Below are 19,126 nucleotides of genomic sequence, written 5' to 3' on the forward strand. Positions count from 1 at the left end.
TTGCAAACAGACTACCTGTAATTTATGTTCAAATTCAGGCTGTAATTGGTAATAAGAGCTTGGACTGGTTTGTCTTTTTGTCTGTTGTTTTTTTTTTCTTCACAAAAAGGTCAATGCAGAAGACAAGACGTGGTTTTCACATCTCTATCTCTTGACAAATACAGCTTCTCTATCCGATGGCAGGTTTCCAAGCCTTAACAGAAACAGAAACATAGTTATGAATCTTTGTGATAATGTAAAAGCCAAAGATGTCTTAAAAATCCTCTCCGGCTGACATCTACCAAAAATGTTGCATGTCCTAATGCAGTGATTCTCAACCTTTTTCATATCAAGGACCCCTGAATTAGTCCACATTAGGGCCACAGACCCCCATTTGATGAGATCTCATCTCTCGGACCCAAATCTGAGAATATTTTTATTGTTAGATATGATTTTGTCCAGAATTCCATGACTATCTGTATTGTAGGTAGAGAGAAACTATGATGTGAAACTATGATCAAAACAGTCATTCTTCTACATTGTCTAATTGTGTTAACTTCTTGTAAATGAAATAATGGTGAAGTTTAACAATTCATCAATTTGCTTGGGACCCCCTGGAACCCCTTCAAGGACCCCTGGTGGTCCCCGGACCCCACATTGAGAACCACTGTCCTAATGGACCTAAAGGGTTAGGACCATAGACTGTAAAAAAAAAAAAGATGGACATAGTGAGCGTGACGCCACCCATAGGTTTCTGAAGGGCTGTTTTGAAGCCAAAAGTTATTAATGTAAATTAATTCATTCTGTGATGTATACCCAGAAACACTCAAAAACGTTCTGGACTTATGCAGGTTTATTATTGATAATACTGACTCTGATTTCACTCTATGCTTAGAAAATATGTTGTTTAGCATCAATAAATATGATATTCAGAAAGTCAGAGAATGTTATCTTATAAACCTAATTATTATTTTGGCAAAATACCATATCCACAAATCCAAATATAATCCAAATTCTAAACCCTCATTTGTTGCTTTCAATTCAATTCAAGGTGCTTTATTGACATGACAGTTCACAAACAAACAATATTGCCAAAGCTTGTAACAAGAGATTAATCATCAATTAAATTATTAAATAACAAAAAAATAAAAACAGAAAAATAATTCGGTAACTCTTTATAATAACCATCATTAATAAATGGTAAATTGATAGTTAATTAAACTTTAGTTAATAGTTATTTTACTGTTAACAAACAATGAAATGATCATTAATAATGTTTACTAATTATTAGTAATGCTATAATTTATGTTATTTTATCATTCGTTTGTAATAATAATATAAAATCATTTGTTTATAAATTATATATTGTATCATAGCTTTTTACCCTTTTTACCGTCTCTTATCAGCTATGATACAATATATAATTTATAAACAAATGATTTTATATTACACAAACGAATGATAAAATAACAAATTATAGCATTACTAAAAAATATATATCACCTTTTCACATATATCACAGAACCTTTCACATATATTCATATATTATTCTTCACATTTCTCATGCAACTGTGTGTCCCTCTTCCCAAAGTGTGACAGCAATATAAAAAATTTAGCAGCTTTTCTCCCCACACAGGTAGGGCAGTTTGAGAGGATCAGGCAGACGGTTGAACTCTGGGCTTTCAATGGCTCTGGGACGCACCCCTTCATCCTTCGTATTTGATAGGCCAGAATGTGTGTCGTCATTTTTACGCGTCAAATGGTTCGCACGGTCGCTGTGCGCTGTCAGTCGAGGCTAAAAGCAGCGGTATGTGGAGGTCATGCGGTCTGGATGCTGCAACATGTCTGTCTTCTACCCCACTATTCTTCTTTGCGTGTACGGCTTCTTTTCAAACCTCAGGCCGTCCGAACCGTTCCTGACCGCCTTCCTGCTGGGACCGGACAAGAACCTGACGGAAACACAGGTGAGCTAACGGCTATAGGACGCTAACAGGGAAGGACTTGTATAGTAGTCGGATAAACTCTCCATTTATCCAGTAGCAGTTCAACTCTAAGTAATGCCAACATACATCGTTAATGTCGCAGAAGATACGGTTGCCTTTTGCTATCTTCAGCCTAGTTCTTACTAGCTAAATGAAGTTGGCTGACTAGCTTAGTTAAGTTCGCAGTTGTGATGAAACCATGCTAGATATGTCACGAATTGCTTCCTTATACCATGACAGAGTTTGTTATAAACGGTTTAGTCTGTTCTAGTTTTTTTTTTTTTTTTTTTCCATTTCAAACAGTTACCAACACTTTTGCAGGGTTCCTACGCAGGTCTGGAAAAGTATTAAAAATGAATTTGATAATTTCCAGGTCTTGAATAGTTTGGGAATTTGAAAAAATGTCTGGAAAAGTATGGAAAATGTTGCGGTTCAGGTCCGATACACACATAATTCTAGCTTTTATGTTGTTGTAGAGCCACTTTGAGTCCACAGTTTTTGTTGATGTGAAGAATAATGTTCAGATAGAGGGACGCTCTTATTACCCAGCCGCTGTCAGCATGCATTATATCAAATACCGACCAAAATCAAATCCAGTCAAGAACATAGGGTCTGGGAAAAATATGTTTTTTTTTAATTGAAAATATGTAGGAACCCTGCTTTTGGACAGCTCACACAAATGATCTAGAACCAGGCTACGTTAGCTACCCAAAATAATCCTTTATGGAATGTGGTCAGATGCTTAGAAACTCACCACTTGTTAATCTGAAAATAATTGCCTTCTTCATCAAGTTATAGCCAGCCTAGAGAAGTAATTAAGTACCTAAAGTGAATAGCTGTAATAATTAAGCTGTTATTCCCCTGAATGCCTGATATTACAGTTTTTCTTGATTTCCAAGACACATTTATTGAAATGATGCTCCATTTCCCAAAACTCTAAACACAAATGCATAACTGCACACTCATCCTCACAAACTTCAAACTTCCATGTCAAAACCAAACTCTCCACTCAAACCCATGTGATCTTACATCTAAACCAAACTTTGCCTTCAGACATCACACAAAAGCCATCAAATACACATACACTACAAAGTAGCCATTACACACTGGTGAGATCAATTCAAAACACTACTGTAAAAACCTGTTATGAATAATGGCACTTATGGTTTTCCCCCAGAACAACCTCTTTACATGATGAACACAATATAAACACACAACACATGTATACATTTTCAAAATATTTACTGTAATTCCTCAATATACTGTAGTAAAATAACCTGAAATTGAGTGAAAAAGTAAATGTACTGTAAAAAATATGCAACTGATAAAGAAAGTAGAATACAGTAAAATAATTTCCATGTATTTACCAATATAAACCAATGGAAAAAAAAAACAATTTGTACATAAAGCATCCCGATTCGAGATTCATGCAACTCATCTCATCAGTAACTCCTTGCCCTTCCTCTTCCTCTTCCACCTCCTCTCCTGTGTCCTCTTCCTCTTCCTTCAGGTCTTTGTGGATCCATTGTTCCAAAACAAGTGAACTGACCCATGGCCCTTTTATCTATCTATCTATCTATCTATCTATCTATCTATCTATCTATCTATCTATCTATCTATCTATCTATCTATCTATCTATCTATCCTGAGGTTCTGATTGGTGTGTGAACAATTTTGACTCTTAGGGTTTGCACCTGGGGAATTGTGTGTTAACTGGGTTCAAGCTGTGATGACTTGAGTTAATGATATTGAATGCCAGTGCTTTCTAAATGAGCACATGGTGCAGCCAGTGATATATGAAGGGATTTGTGTGTAGAGTTTTTCACAAAAAGTTCAACAAATCCGAATCATGTGTGAAAACAGGGGAATAGTGTTTATAGTTTATTGGTAGCACTTCACAATAAGGGTCACTGCTGTTAATGCTTCCAGAGCTTCCTTTATTCCTGTTGTCATTGACAGGCTTAATTTGTTACCCTAACTTTTTACTTTTTTTTTTTTAACTTTAGACTAACACACCCTTATATTATTTAATATAATTTATTATATTTTACTTATTGCCACTGCACAGCACTTTACTCGATTTGATTTTGTACTTTATTTTGCACTTTTTGCACTTCACTTGCAGTGCATAGTATTGGATCTGGTATTGTTTCCCATTTTTGGTTTTTCTGGTTCAGTGTGGTAGGAGTGTCTTCGTTTTTTTTTTACTTGAGCTGTTTGGTTTATTCCGGGAATTTCTGTGTTCTATATTTCTGATGTTTGTTGTTGTCGGTGTTTTTATGTTTTTTTTATGTAACATGATGTGTTTCGATGCCTGCTGCAGACCAAATTTCCTTCGGGATAATAATAAAGTTGAAGTTTACATTAATTAACAGTTAACTAATGTGTCTGGTAATAATTTACTAATGGTGTTCATGTTAACTAAGGTATTAATTTATACATTATTTAATAGTAATTTTTATAAACTATTAAATAATGTATATAATACCTTAGTTTAAATGAACAACATTAGTAAATTACACATTAGTTAACTGTTAATTAAGGGTTAGTTAATGCTTAATAAGCATTAACTAACCCTTAACTTAGTGACCCTTATTGTAAAGTGTTACCAGTTTATTATTTCCACCTTAATCTCAGTGCTCTGTCCTTTCTATCTTCAGGTTGTCAATGAAATCTACCCAATATGGACGTATTCCTACCTGGTGTTGCTCTTCCCCATCTTCCTGGCCACAGACTACCTCTGTTACAAGCCTGTACTGATCTTGCAGGCTGCTAGCTTTATAGTGACCTATTCCATGCTGCTGAAGGCCCAGGGACTGCTGGCCATGCAGCTCCTGGAGTTTTTTTTCGGGCTGGCCACGGCCACCGAAATAGCCTACTACTCCTACATCTACAGCGTGGTGGAGCCGGCCCAGTACCAGAGGGTGACCGGCCTCTGTCGGAGCGTCACCCTGTTCGGCTCGGCGGCCGGCTCTCTGGCCGGTCAGGTCCTGCTCTCTGTGGCCCAGGTCCCCCTGCTCTACCTTGTGACCGTCACGCTTTCGTCGGCCATCGTGGCTTTTGTCGCCCCCTGGTTCCTGCCCATGCCCAGTAGGAGCTTGTTCTTCCATAAGAGTCCCAAGGCGGAGGAGGAAACGTCGCACCACAACAGATCCCCAGCGGACAAGACGGAGGACTCGGAGAGTAAAATGCCTCTAAACATCGAGGATGTAATCACAGTGAGTGGCATGCTGCTTTGTGTAGGTAGACTAGGGCTGAACAATTATTCAAAATGTTATCGACCTATTGCAATTTTAAAATCGCAGGAGGTGCAGTATTTGTTAAAGGTGAAGAGATGCAGAGATGTCCTGGCCTACACATCATATTCTACAGACTTCAGAAAACATCTTTGTTTGGTACAGATCCCCGCAAAAATCACACCATAATCATTTCAATACGTTTTTCAATGAAAATGAGAATAATGATGTAAGGATTATGGTAACACTTTAGATTAGGGAACACATTAACTATTAATAAATTGCTTATTAACATGCATATTAGTAGTGTTTTGGTTCATTATTAGTCATTACAAACCACTTATTAGCACCTTATTCTGCATCGTATGCAGAATCACATTCTACAAGTATAGCCCATTAATTATAGCTTTTCCCTCAAGTATCCTAATTAGTGCTTACAGCAGTCAGTAAAGAAGTTTTTGCATGTGAATTGGGCTTTTAGTCTGCTTTGCTCAGTATGGGGCTTATAAGCTGCTAGTATCACATATTATTGAGAGAAATTATTAAACTATTGAGGGAAAACCCATAGTTAATAGTTAATATATGTTCCCTAATCTAAAGTGTTACCAAAATGATCATTCCCTCTAATATTGCAAATCATATTGCAATTGCAATTGCAGCATCAGTCAAAATAATCGCAGTTAGATACTTTTTCAAAATCGTTCAGCCCTAGGTCAGACCGGGGTTTCCTGCTCCTTTCCACACCGCCCTGAAACTATTTCTCTCTCTCACTACAGTACATTGGCAGTAAGTGGATTGACACACCAGCAAGTGGCAAGTTTAGCACTCTTGCAACATCCTAACCGCTTGTGACCTTGCTCCATTACTTTTCAGGAAATTGTTCTTCCTTAGCTGCAGAGTAGATGCATTTACCTGTAGTTTTTTACTTATGGGCCACAATGGAAATATGCCATAGGTCTTTCTAGTTTTATCCTTTTCTTGATGATTATCATGTGTGGAGAGGCCACATGTATTTATTTTAAACTGTCACTTAATCAGCCAATGATGCCGCATGCTTTTAACATTTTTCATAGAACCTGCTTAGAAACCATCCTAACCAGTTCTGCAACATGTTAATCTCTACCACAATCTACCTCACTGTTTTAACTAGGCATGGGACAATATGAAAATTTCATGTCACGATTATCCTGGCCAAAATAATTGCGATTCACCATATTATCCCGATAATCATCAAAATATGCTTAAAACTCTTAAAATGGCACTAACACATACTGGAATCACTTTACCTTACATTTTGTTAAGAAACAAATATTTTTATTGCATCATAGGACACATATTTTTGTTTTGTTTTGAACGCACAGTGTTTCCACACATCCGATTTAACTTTTTTTTGGGGGGGATACAATGGGCAAGCCGAGCCTTTAGCCATGGTGACGATTGAGTGGAAAGATGCGGCTCCCCCTTGTGGCAAATGGCAATTCAAAATAAATCAGGAAATCAATAGCACTGTACGTTAGTGAGCTAGACCAGTGATTCTCAACCGTTTTCATGTCAAGGACCCCTAATTTAGTCCACATTTGGGCCCCGGACCCCCATTTGATAACATTTTGTCTGTCAAACCCCAATCTGAGAATATTTTTATTGTCAGATATGATTTTGTCCAGAATCCCATGACTATCTGTATTGTAGGTAGAGAGATAACAGAGAAACTATGATCAAAACAGTCATTCTTCTACATTCTCTAATTGTGTTCACTTCTTGTAAATGAAATAATGCTGAAGTTTTACAGTTTTTCAATTTGCTCGGGACCCCCTGGAACTCCCTCAAGGACCCCAGGTGGTCCCCGGACCCCACGTTGAGAAGCACTGAGCTAGACCGCTTTTTCAAGTCACTCGTGAGGATATTCACGCTCATGTGAGGATATTCACGATAATGGAAATTCACCAATATAAAATTATCTTGAGTGTTTTTATCGTGATAAAATCTTATATCCTCCCATCCCTAGTTATAAATTATTTTACTTGACAACACTTGATAACCCCATGGTTTTGTCCACCCTCCCTCCCCCTGCAGGTGTCCAGGGCCGATGAGGCTGGAAGCGGTAGGAGCGGGTTGGCGGCGGTGTTGTGGATGCTGTGGGAGGACTTCCTCCAGTGTTACTCGTGCCGCCCCCTGCTGGCCTGGTCGGTGTGGTGGGCGCTGGCCACCTGCGGCTACTTCCAAGTGGTCAACTACGCTCAAGCCCTGTGGGAGAAAGTGCGGCCCTCCCAGGACTTTGACATCTACAACGGCTATGTGGAGACGCTCTCCACACTGCTAGGTGAGGGGTGGAGGACTCTCAGCGCTCCACCAGGCTGCCGAGTGCAAGCAGACATGTCCTGTCATTGAAATGAATGGAGCTCAGAGTTTCTCCCTCTCTGTGTAAACGGCCCCTTAGGTCAGTGGTTCTCAACGGGGGGTCCGGGGACCACCAGGGGTCCTTGAGGGAGTTCCAGGGGGTCCCCAGCAAATTGAAAAACTGTAAAACTTCAGCATTATTTCATTTACAAGACGTTAACACAATTAGAGAATGTAGAAGAATGACTGTTTTGATCATAGTTTCTCTGTTATCTCTCTACCTACAATACAGATAGTCATGGGATTCTGGACAAAATCATATCTAATAATAAAAATATTCTCAGATTTGGGTTTGAGAGACAAAATGTTATCAAATGGGGGTCCGGGGCCCAAATGTGAACTAAATTAGGGGTCCTTGACATGAAAACGGTTGAGAATCACTGCCTTAGGTGTCTGGTTCCCAACCTGGGGGTCCCGACCCCCACTAGGGGTCGCCAAAGCTTCACAGGGGGTCGCAAGGCCTTCTTGGTTTGAAGGGGTGTAAGAAAACTTAAAATGTACAGTACTGTGCAAAAGTCTTAGGCATATGTCAAAGAAATCCATAAAGCGAAGATGCTTTCAAAACTAATGAAATGAAAAATTTCTGAATATCAAAAATTTACAATAAACAGCAGTCTGTTTTTGTCTGAAAAAAATTGTCAGAAATAAGCATAATAATAAGCATAATTAGTATAATAAAGCATAATAAATATGTATGATAGTTAAAAATAAATAATACAGAGAATTGTATGAAACGTTCCTAAAAATATCAGGAAAACTAATCTCTGATGCAATATTTACATAATCTGCTCAATATTCATCCACATTGCTCGTTTTACACAAACTTCCTGCAGTTATTGCGTTCACTATTTGGGTTAATAGTACAGTTATCAGTTGTTCTGTGCTGTTATTGTTACGCATTGAATATAATATGAAATATCCATAAAATACGTCACTTCGTCAGGGGTCGTCTGTTTACTCAGTGATAGAATAGGAGTCCCTTAAGGAAAAAGGTCGGGAAGTTCCAACTTCCAAATGCATCTCCTCACGTCTCTTGTCCCATTTAACAACATAAAACTTCACATCTGCTATGACTGAACATTTCCACATTGAATCAGCTATGTTTTGACTATCTGAGATTAGTTATGAATGCCAAAATCCTGGGGGACCTTCACCCATCTAACACTTTGTTAGTAACAAAATGCATGCTGATAGGTGCTGTCTAGAAATTCTGTTGGGCCCTGATTAGTCTTGGTTAAACCGGCATTGCCTTTTGGAGGATTTTCAATTAGCAAAACATGTTTAATCCATATTCCTGGAACCAGACTGTAGTATAATCAGAGGTGGAAAGTAACTAAGTACATTTACTCGAATACTGTTCTTAAGTACAATTTTGAGGTACTTGTACTTTACTTGAGTATTTCCATTTTATGCTACTTTATACTTCTACTCCACTACATTTCAGAGGGAAATATTGTACTTTTAACTCCACTACCTTTATTTGATAACTTAAGTTACTAGTTACTTTGCAGATTCAGATTATTAATACAAAATATAATCAACTAATAAATTGTGATGTATTATTATAGATTACTGTAAGCTACCCAGCAGTATATAAAGTAGTGGAAATCAGCCCCACCTTTTCCAGCTGCAACATTAAAGTGATGCTTACACATTAATGCATCAATAATTATAATTCAATAATATAATATATACTGTATTATTCTGAAATGGGCCATTCTGCATAATGAGTACTTTTGTTGCTTTAAGTACATTTTGATGCTAATACTTTTGTACTTTTACTTAAGTAACATTTTGAATGCAGGACTTTTACTTGGAACAGAGTATTTTTATACAGTGGTATTTCTACTTTTACTTAAGTGAAAGATCTGAGTACTTCTTCCACCACTGAGTATAATTCCTGTTGTATCTAACAAAGAAAGTTACCACACCTAGTTCCAGCTGAGTAACAGTAACAGTGTTTGCTGGCTGTCCCTCAGGAGCGTTGGCGGCCCTGGTGGTGGGCTACCTGCCGGTGCGCTGGGCCCTGTGGGGGGAGCTGGCTCTCTGTGTCTTCTCCATGCTGATGGCTGTGTGTGTTTACATCATGGTCACACTGAGGAACATCTGGCTGTGTTATGGCTCCTATGTCCTCTTCAGAGCCACCTACATGCTGCTCATCACTGTTGCTACGTGAGTATTAAGGGTGGACTTTGTGATTTTTTTTTTGATATTTTTTTTGGGGTTCTGCCACAAGGTGTGGGATTCCCAAACTCACTACATATTTATTTTGATTCTGTGAAAAAGTGAAAGTGCCACTTTTATTTGTTGTATTGTATGTATATTGTTCACATTCATATAGTTCCACACATTAACACTGCTGCCCAGTAGATCCAGTCTCCTGGTGGCCACTGAGCAGCTCCACTGTTGCTTTTTATTAAAAAAGGAATGAACAGAAAAAGTCACAGTTAAGTTGAGGTAGTAGTAGTTATTTTTTTTTTATTTACTTAACAAAAATAACAATACAACACAAAACACACAAAACACACAGATGTGTCAGAAAAAAAAACATAAACATGTAGAGACATCAGAAAAGAGAAGAAAAATACTGTAAACATAACAAATGTAAAACAAAGTATATTAACTAGACAGAATGGAGATCACAGCCCAGTTATGAAGAGAAAAGGTAGAGAAAGTCTAACTGATATAAACAAATACAGGTATAGTCATATAAGCTTATAAAACGTATAAAGTTACATAAAAGAATAGAACATAATAAAGTATTATACACTCCATTTACAGTTTTTAAAAATAAAGCCAGTACAAAAGGCAAAAAAAAAAAAAAAATGTGAAAAACAGGAAAAGAAGAATACAAAAACAGGACATATCAAAGCTCAAAAATCCTCAAAATCCCATGCCTTTATAACTGATAGTTTTTCGCATTTACCAGTAAAAGCAAGTAGAATAGGTAGAATAGGTTTGCTCACCACAGTATTCATTTAGAACTGTGGAGGTGTTTTTTTTTTCATATGGTATAGCAGTGTTGGCTCTATAATTTATTGATTTTTGCAATTTTGGTTTTAGCGTGACCACTGCTAATCTGTTTCATCTATCAAACTCTTTATTGTTGTAGTTGTTATTATATATGTATTATGTGTTTTAAGAGCATGGCTCTCACTCCCTAGTGGTTTTCCCTAGAGGGAGGGCCGGTGGCAGGAGCATTTATTTGTAGAATTGTTTGACTAATTGTTTATTCAAATTGAGGAAAATGCATTTGTGATAATCCTTGTATATTTACACATCGTGATATACAGTACAGGCCAAAAGTTTGGACACACCTTCTCATTCAATGCGTTTTCTTTATTTTCATGACTATTTACATTGTAGATTCTCACTGAAGGCATCAAAACTATGAATGAACACATGTGGAGTTATGTACTTAACAAAAAAAGGTGAAATAACTGAAAACATGTTTTATATTCTAGTTTCTTCAAAATAGCCACCCTTTGCTCTGATTACTGCTTTGCACACTCTTGGCATTCTCTCGATGAGCTTCAAGAGGTAGTCACCTGAAATGGTTTCCACTTCACAGGTGTGCCTTATCAGGATTAATTAGTGGAATTTCTTGCTTTATCAATGGGGTTGGGACCATCAGTTGTGTTGTGCAGAAGTGAGGTTAATACACAGCCGACAGCCCTATTGGACAACTGTTAAAATTCATATTATGGCAAGAACCAATCAGCTAACTAAAGAAAAACGAGTGGCCATCATTACTTTAAGAAATGAAGGTCAGTCAGTCCGGAAAATTGCAAAAACTTTAAATGTGTCCCCAAGTGGAGTCGCAAAAACCATCAAGCGCTACAACGAAACTGGCACACATGAGGACCGAGCCAGGAAAGGAAGACCAAGAGTCACCTCTGCTTCTGAGGATAAGTTCATCCGAGTCACCAGCCTCAGAAATCGCAAGTTAACAGCAGCTCAGATCAGAGACCAGATGAATGCCACACAGAGTTCTAGCAGCAGACCCATCTCTAGAACAACTGTTAAGAGGAGACTGCGTGAATCAGGCCTTCATGGTCAAATAGCTGCTAGGAAACCACTGCTAAGGAGAGGCAACAAGCAGAAGAGATTTGTTTGGGCCAAGAAACACAAGGAATGGACATTAGACCAGTGGAAATCTGTGCTTTGGTCTGATGAGTCCAAATTTGAGATCTTTGGTTCCAACCGCCGTGTCTTTGTGAGACGCAGAAAAGGTGAACGGATGGATTCCACATGCCTGGTTCCCACTGTGAAGCATGGAGGAGGAGGTGTGATGGTGTGGGGGTGTTTTGCTGGTGACACTGTTGGGGATTTATTCAAAATTGAAGGCACACTGAACCAGCATGGCTACCACAGCATCCTGCAGCGACATGCCATCCCATCCGGTTTGCGTTTAGTTGGACGATCATTTATTTTTCAACAGGACAATGACCCCAAATACACCTCCAGGCTGTGTAAGGGCTATTTGACCAAGAAGGAGAGTGATGGAGTGCTGCGGCAGATGACCTGGCCTCCACAGTCACCGGACCTGAACCCAATCGAGATGGTTTGGGGTGAGCTGGACCGCAGAGTGAAGGCAAAGGGGCCAACAAGTGCTAAACACCTCTGGGAACTCCTTCAAGACTGTTGGAAAACCATTTCAGGTGACTACCTCTTGAAGCTCATAGAGAGAATGCCAAGAGTGTGCAAAGCAGTAATCAGAGCAAAGGGTGGCTATTTTGAAGAAACTAGAATATAAAACATGTTTTCAGTTATTTCACCTTTTTTTGTTAAGTACATAACTCCACATGTGTTCATTCATAGTTTTGATGCCTTCAGTGAGAATCTACAATGTAAATAGTCATGAAAATAAAGAAAACGCATTGAATGAGAAGGTGTGTCCAAACTTTTGGCCTGTACTGTACATTTGTGAAACTTGTTGTGTACATTTATTTCTTTTTAAGATAATTCTGACTCCATAGGCTTCTAACCACTACAGTATTACAAACATAATAATTCTAACCTTGCATGTGTTTCAGGGGGGAAATCAGGCTGGATTATATTACTTATTTTCACATTTCCTTTAGAATGGTGTCCACTTCCAAACTTTGGTAGGCCCCCACTGTTAAAATAAATCTCGGAGAAACACTGTGGCGTTGAGATCAGCTCTCATTACATTCCCCTGCACTCTGCCCCCTGAACCCTCCAGATACCAGATCGCCGCTAGCCTGAGCATGCAGCGCTACGCCTTGGTATTCGGAGTGAACACCTTCATGGCTTTGCTGCTACAGTCTCTGCTCACCGTGGTGGTGGTGGACTCCAACGGCCTGGGCCTCGATGTCTTCCCACAGGTAAGGCGGTGGAACGTTATAGTTTGATTACACTTTAATGCCTAATTACGCTCTTGTAGGTCTTAAAGGGATAGTTCACCCCTAAATGAGAAATTCTGCCCTTGTCTACTCGGCCTCATGCCAGTTGAAACATGGGTGAAGTTTGTCCATATAACACACACACATTTTTTTTTTTTTTTTTTTGCAAATAATACAGGCTGTCTGCATTTGTGCCTGTGTGTGGGTAAATTTATGGGTGAGTAGATGGCTGTGTGTGTAATTGCGAGTGTTGTCGAGGTTCAGGGTTGGGGAAAGGATCAATTCTTGTCCTATGAGACAAAATGCAAAATAATTCACTAATGAAAAGGTGCGATAAGCTCTTTAATAATCAGTGAATAATCGTCTCGCTCTCTTCCCTCCAGTTCCTCATCTACGGCAGCTACTTTGCCGTCATCGCCGCGGTCTTCCTCCTCGCCGCTCTTTACAAGTTGGCCACCAGGGGGCGAGCCGAGCCGGAGGCCCTGGCCGACAGCGGCGGAGAAACTGAGTCGGACTCTCCTCCGGTCGGCGACACATGAGCTCTACGGGACGGCCCATATGTGACCACGCTGTCTAATGATGCACAGTGGCCACAGACAGGGGGGGTGTTCTGCCTGCTGAGTGTCCAACACAAAGACTTATAGGCTGCCTATGTGTTTGCCTTTGCTTAGTAAAGCACAGAACAGACTGCACTGGTCTCAAACTCTCACCAGGAGAGAGATAGATATGCCATTACATGGATTATTGTATTATGTAGTTTGCCTATATTTAGGCACATCTATGATTGTAATATTGCAGGTCACACATAAAGGCTTCATATGAGATATACAGTACTGTCTTAGGCACCCAAGAGTTTTTATATAAATTGTGTCTTTATTCATTTTTTTTCTGCATTAGTGTGTCAGTAGACTGCTCTTTATAGTACATTTTTTGATATTTAGAAACTTTTCATTTAATTATTTGGTAACATAAGGGTCACTAAGTTAAGGGTTAGTTAATGCTTAACTAACCCTTATTAAGCATTAACTAACCCTTAATTAACAGTTAACTAATGTGTAATTTATTAATGGTGTTCATGTTAACTAAGGTATTAATTTATACATTATTTAATAGTTTATAAAGTTAAAGTTATATAGTTATATTATAAAGTTAACTAACCCTTAACATTAACTAACCCTTAACTTAGTGACCCTTATTGTAAAGTGTTACCAATTATTTTTGAAAGCATCTTCACTTTACTTTTTTTCTTTTACATGTGCCTAAGACTTTTGCACAGTACTGTATGTAGCCCAATGTTAGAAATAGATAGAAATATCTAATGATTTCCCTGCTTACTTGAACTTGCTGCCTTAAACATTAATTTAAATGTTAAGTAAATCAACTGCTTGAAATGTTACATCATTCAACTCCACGTTACATTTGAAATCCTATGGCTGCTTACATTGGGACAAGCCGATTAGTTTTGCTCTAACCCTAACTGCAAAAGCTGTTATCAGGTTGTTCATTATTGTTGAATGATCAGTTACAGAATTTGGAAGTGCCTAAAGTGGCAAAAAAAATATATATAAAACATATAGGCTTACTCATTATTTAAGGGATATATAAAGTATAATGTAAAAGAGATTACCAAATTGACATAAATCAACCAAATTAATATCAAAGTACTATCAGAAATGCTCTTTTTTTATTTTTATTTGACCAAATGAATAGAACAAAAGCAAATGAAAGGCTCATTTCCAAGATATATTGAATCATAGTGCTGTGTAGAATATAGCAATACTACTGAAAACTGTTGAACGGTTCAAGTAATGCCTTTTTTTCTACTGGCCAAATATTATTACACAGTGATTTATTTATTTAATTTTTTTTTTTTACTTATTACTTTTATTACTACTTACTTTTAGGGCATGAAAACTCCACTACCAAGAACTTGCTTGAACATTTTGACACTTGTAGTGTGTGTTGGTAGCTATGCACTGTGCTGGCCCCATTTGTTTTATTGACATAAACAAAGAAAGTCCATGTGTCACTGTAAAATATACAGCTCTGGAAAAAATTAAGAGACCACTGCAAAATTATCAGTTTCTCTGGTTTTACTATTTATAGGTATGTGTTTGAGTAAAATGAACATTTTTGTTTTATTCTATAAACTACTGACAACATTTCTCCCAAATTCCAAATAAAAATATTGTCATTTAGAGCATTTATTTGCAGAAAAGGACAACTGGTCAAAATATCAAAAAAGATGCAGTGTTTTCAGACCTCGAATAATGCAAAGAAAACAAGTTCATATTCATTTTTTCACTTTTTAAACAACACAATACTCATGTTTTAACTTAGGAAGAGTTCAGAAGCAAAGAAGAGCCGGGCTGAGGTTTGCAAACGACCATAAGGATAATTTTGCAGTGGTCTCTTTAATTTTTTTTTCCAGAGCTGTATATTACAATACAAACCTGTCTTCAGTATTTTATTAGCAGCTTTGGAACCGTCGTTACAAAAAATGATCCGTTAGTTTCTCCAATACAATGACAAGAAGTATGTATTCTGTTACCTCTGCCTTTCACATACAAGGAAACATAGCATTAGAAGATTCACAGTTTGATGTTTGATTAGTTGGTGTAATAGAATGGAGGCATATCAGCATTTCACACTTGTTTCATATTGAAGACTAGACTTTTTCTTTTCCAGATGTGCGTCCGTTCTAAGGTTTGACTTGACAAGCTTTTGTTTCTTTACACTGATTTTAGACTTAGTCATACATGTAAGCCCATACCTGTACTTCCTTACCTGTACTTCCTTACCTGCCAAAACTGAGTTAATACTGTGAAGGTACTGTAAACACATGAACTAGGTAAATGTCTGGCACACAATTATATGCTGCTGTCTCTGTATGCACAAACTATCACAAAGAAATCAGTGTTTCATTGCCTAATAATCATGGTTCTTGTTTATGTATCAAGTGTTTTATTGTGTAATCACTATCCTCACTCTGTTTCGTCTGTTTATGTATTTCATAGCTATATATCTTTCGATTACCAATTTTATTTTTTCAGGAAAGTAATAAATATAATAAACTATCCCATGTTTTGTCATGTTTTTGTCAGCAGAAAATATGGTATGTTATGGTAACATGTACACATACATAAATATCTAGATGTGTCAGGAGCTGGAGGTCATCTCAGGTTCATTTCTGGCAAAAGGGGAGAAAAAGGCAACAGACACCTTTTTCAGAAGCACACCATGGATTCTATGCATGAACTGTTACATCTCTACAAGTGAAATCACAAAAAGACATTTAAAAGGAGTTCATCATTAAGACCCATTTTCTCGTGGTCTTTCAGTCAGTCAGTCATCAACGCTTAGTGAGATGGCCTCTGGCCTCGTGAGACCCCTACTTCTATTTTGTGTGCATTTTTGATTTCTCCTTGCTATTTGGAACTAGTAGCACCTGATAACTCTGGAAACTAAGCAATGTCTTTGAACAGTAAGTAGTTTGTGAAAACAAGGACGGTGTCGGGGGCCGACAGCAAGGGTATATCGCCGAAATTCCCCGAAAGGCCCCATTAAGTGTAATAAAAAGCCATTTAATTAAATTAATTCAAGCCATTCAATAATCACTCAAAAAGACTCCAGGGTTAATCTTCCCAATTATTTTGCTTGTATGTCCCAACTATTTTTATTTTGCCAAATAATAACATTTTTCCTTCTGGGCTAATCTTCATAATAATAAAGCTTGCATGGCGTAACTATTTTTATATCACAAATTAATAAAGTTAACCAGTTAATGATATTATTATTACCCCTAAACACTCCAAAATGAATGGATATAATCCTCTCTCAATAATAAATTAACTCAATAACAAATTATTTTATTAATAATTATAATCAAAGTTAAAACTTAATACAAATCTCCCCAACTGAACAATTCTCTTGACAAACTTCAATACAATATAATGCACCATTGGTGAGATATGGGTCCAAATAGCATGGACATGAATTTACCACCATCTGCCATATTGATTAGCTTCACACTGTTCAATCTAAGCAACTAGCCTGCATTCAAACTGTGGCTGTTGTCTTCCTGCTTTGGTTGGTGATGTTAGTGATGGTCTCATTTTTCTACTGACAAACTTTTATGGTATCAAAATGAATTGGAGGATGATATAATCAGATACAAAATCTACACCGCAGGGGCTTTAAGTATGTCAAAAGTTTTGACAGTTCTGTGCAGTTAGTAGAAGAGGTTACAGTTGAATTAATCTGTTTCAGCCAATATCCGTTATAGCTATAATATTGTAGCGAGCGGTAGATCATTATGTAGAAAAATAGACGAAGAGAACTCTTTCTCATTCAAATGTGTCTTTATTTTATTTATTTATTTGTTTATTTGTCAGGGACAATGCAAAACAAACATTGTAACAGGTTACAATAACATGATACAGATGAGCTGCATATGGGATTTCTAGCCAAGGCTAATTTGCGACCCCTGTCCCTGGTTATTGGCGAGTAACACACAAATTACCATCAGAACAGTTTCCCCCTCCCCCTCGCACTGAGGGGCAGGTCACTAAATGCACACATAACCCTCGTCATGGTTTAACACTGTGAAATGAAATACAAGCAAATAGTAAACATGTTGTCCTCCACCAGTGATGTAGTTCCACCCTTGGGTCAGTCAGTGATTGCTGAGTGTGCTTGAAATATGAGTGAAATTGTATAAGCATTTTGGTATGGGACAATGAAAGGACAGATTGACCATATATTTCTGTTGCCTACTCTCCTCAGAATTAGGCTTAAAAGTTATATCTTGTAATTGTCCTGTTTTTACTCAATACAGTACAAAATATAAGAACTACAATACGCAATAAATACAATCCGTACATTACACAATGTACACTACAATACAATTTATAATACAATATACAATATAACATACAACACCAGGAGCGTGAGTGTTATGAATAATATAAATGCTAAGTGATATATGGTATTGCACAGTAGGTAAGTGGTAATATGATATAAGTAGTCAACACTGAGGCACAGTGGCAGTGCAGTGATGATGCAATAACAGAACAACAGTCCAACAACTGGACAATAACTACAGTGTCTTGTGGTTAGAGGTTTGCCCAAAAATTCTCCATTGACTCTCACTTCAACACATCAACCCAGTCTGATGTCTCCAAGTGTGTAGCGTGTGTAGACTATTATGTTACCTATGATAACTTTAACTAGATTGCTTTACCACTGAGTCCCCATTCATTGTCAATGCCGCCCCCTAGCGGCACAAAGTCAACATTACAGTGTGACTAACTAACGAACTAACTGATGGAGACTGATCCATAGTCTCCCCTTTGGTGGGGGACAACTGGAGGTCATCTTCATTCTCTGCTTGATGGGAAAAATGATCAACTTTGGGAATTTAAAAAAAAGTAGATAGCTAGATAGATAGATATAGATATATTCAATATGTCAAACAATCAATAATGTAATGATAACTTGAGAAAATTATGAAGCAATCAATAATCCAAAGCAAACAATCAATAATATGGCTACAATGATAAAAGGGAAATGGTCTCATGAAGATGAGCTAAATCTGCTTCACATCAGCAATAAAAACATCACTACTACATCTGTAGACTAAAATCGAGATCTGACAAAAATATAAAAAATGAAGCAAACGACAACAATCAATACCACAAATTAGTAATGCAAAAATGTCAATGAGAATCCAAATTACAAAATTCTAACTCATAAACACACAAGTCATACTGAATCCTCTGAAGTGACAGAGGGTCGTCCAGCAATCTGTCAGAAGCCCCAAATTCTGCAAACTTCAGAGGTTTTTAGCCCCACGACAACAGGGGCTCTATGGATCGCACTGTCGGTCACCACTTTATGGGTCACGTGGGCGAAGGTGCACTGCAGGGAGTTAGACTGCAGACTCTCAACTGGGAGACCCGAGTTCGATTCCCGGCAGAAATTAACATTCAATGTCATGGGGCTGTTAGACTCTTAGTCTTGTTGTACCATAAAACCACAACACCTACGTGACCACAGTCCATGCTTTGTCTCATTCTGTCTGCTTGTATCACTCTCAGTATCACTGCAGCCCACAATGAGATATAAATTCTAAGAAATTCTGTACATTGGCCAAACCACCTGGGTG

General features: G+C 37.8%; 1 protein-coding gene across 1 annotated transcript; it reads left to right on the forward strand.

Annotated features, from left to right (window-relative positions):
- The first annotated feature begins 1,796 nt into the window (after positions 1-1,796).
- Positions 1,797-15,992, forward strand: slc19a2 (solute carrier family 19 member 2). The gene is made up of 6 exons (XM_071547459.1): positions 1,797-1,943; positions 4,622-5,179; positions 7,271-7,517; positions 9,574-9,766; positions 12,801-12,942; positions 13,344-15,992. Exons 1-6 carry the CDS (start codon positions 1,800-1,802, stop codon positions 13,497-13,499), a joined length of 1,440 nt encoding a protein of 479 aa, XP_071403560.1. The 5' UTR covers positions 1,797-1,799; the 3' UTR covers positions 13,500-15,992.
- Positions 15,993-19,126: the final 3,134 nt, after the last annotated feature.

Source organism: Centroberyx affinis, unplaced genomic scaffold (genome assembly GCF_046629955.1).
Source record: "Centroberyx affinis isolate AG114_WGS23_722 - 3 ecotype Tasmania unplaced genomic scaffold, CSIRO-AGI_Caff_v1 ptg005940l_1, whole genome shotgun sequence".
NCBI classification, from domain to species: Eukaryota; Metazoa; Chordata; class Actinopteri; order Beryciformes; family Berycidae; genus Centroberyx; species Centroberyx affinis.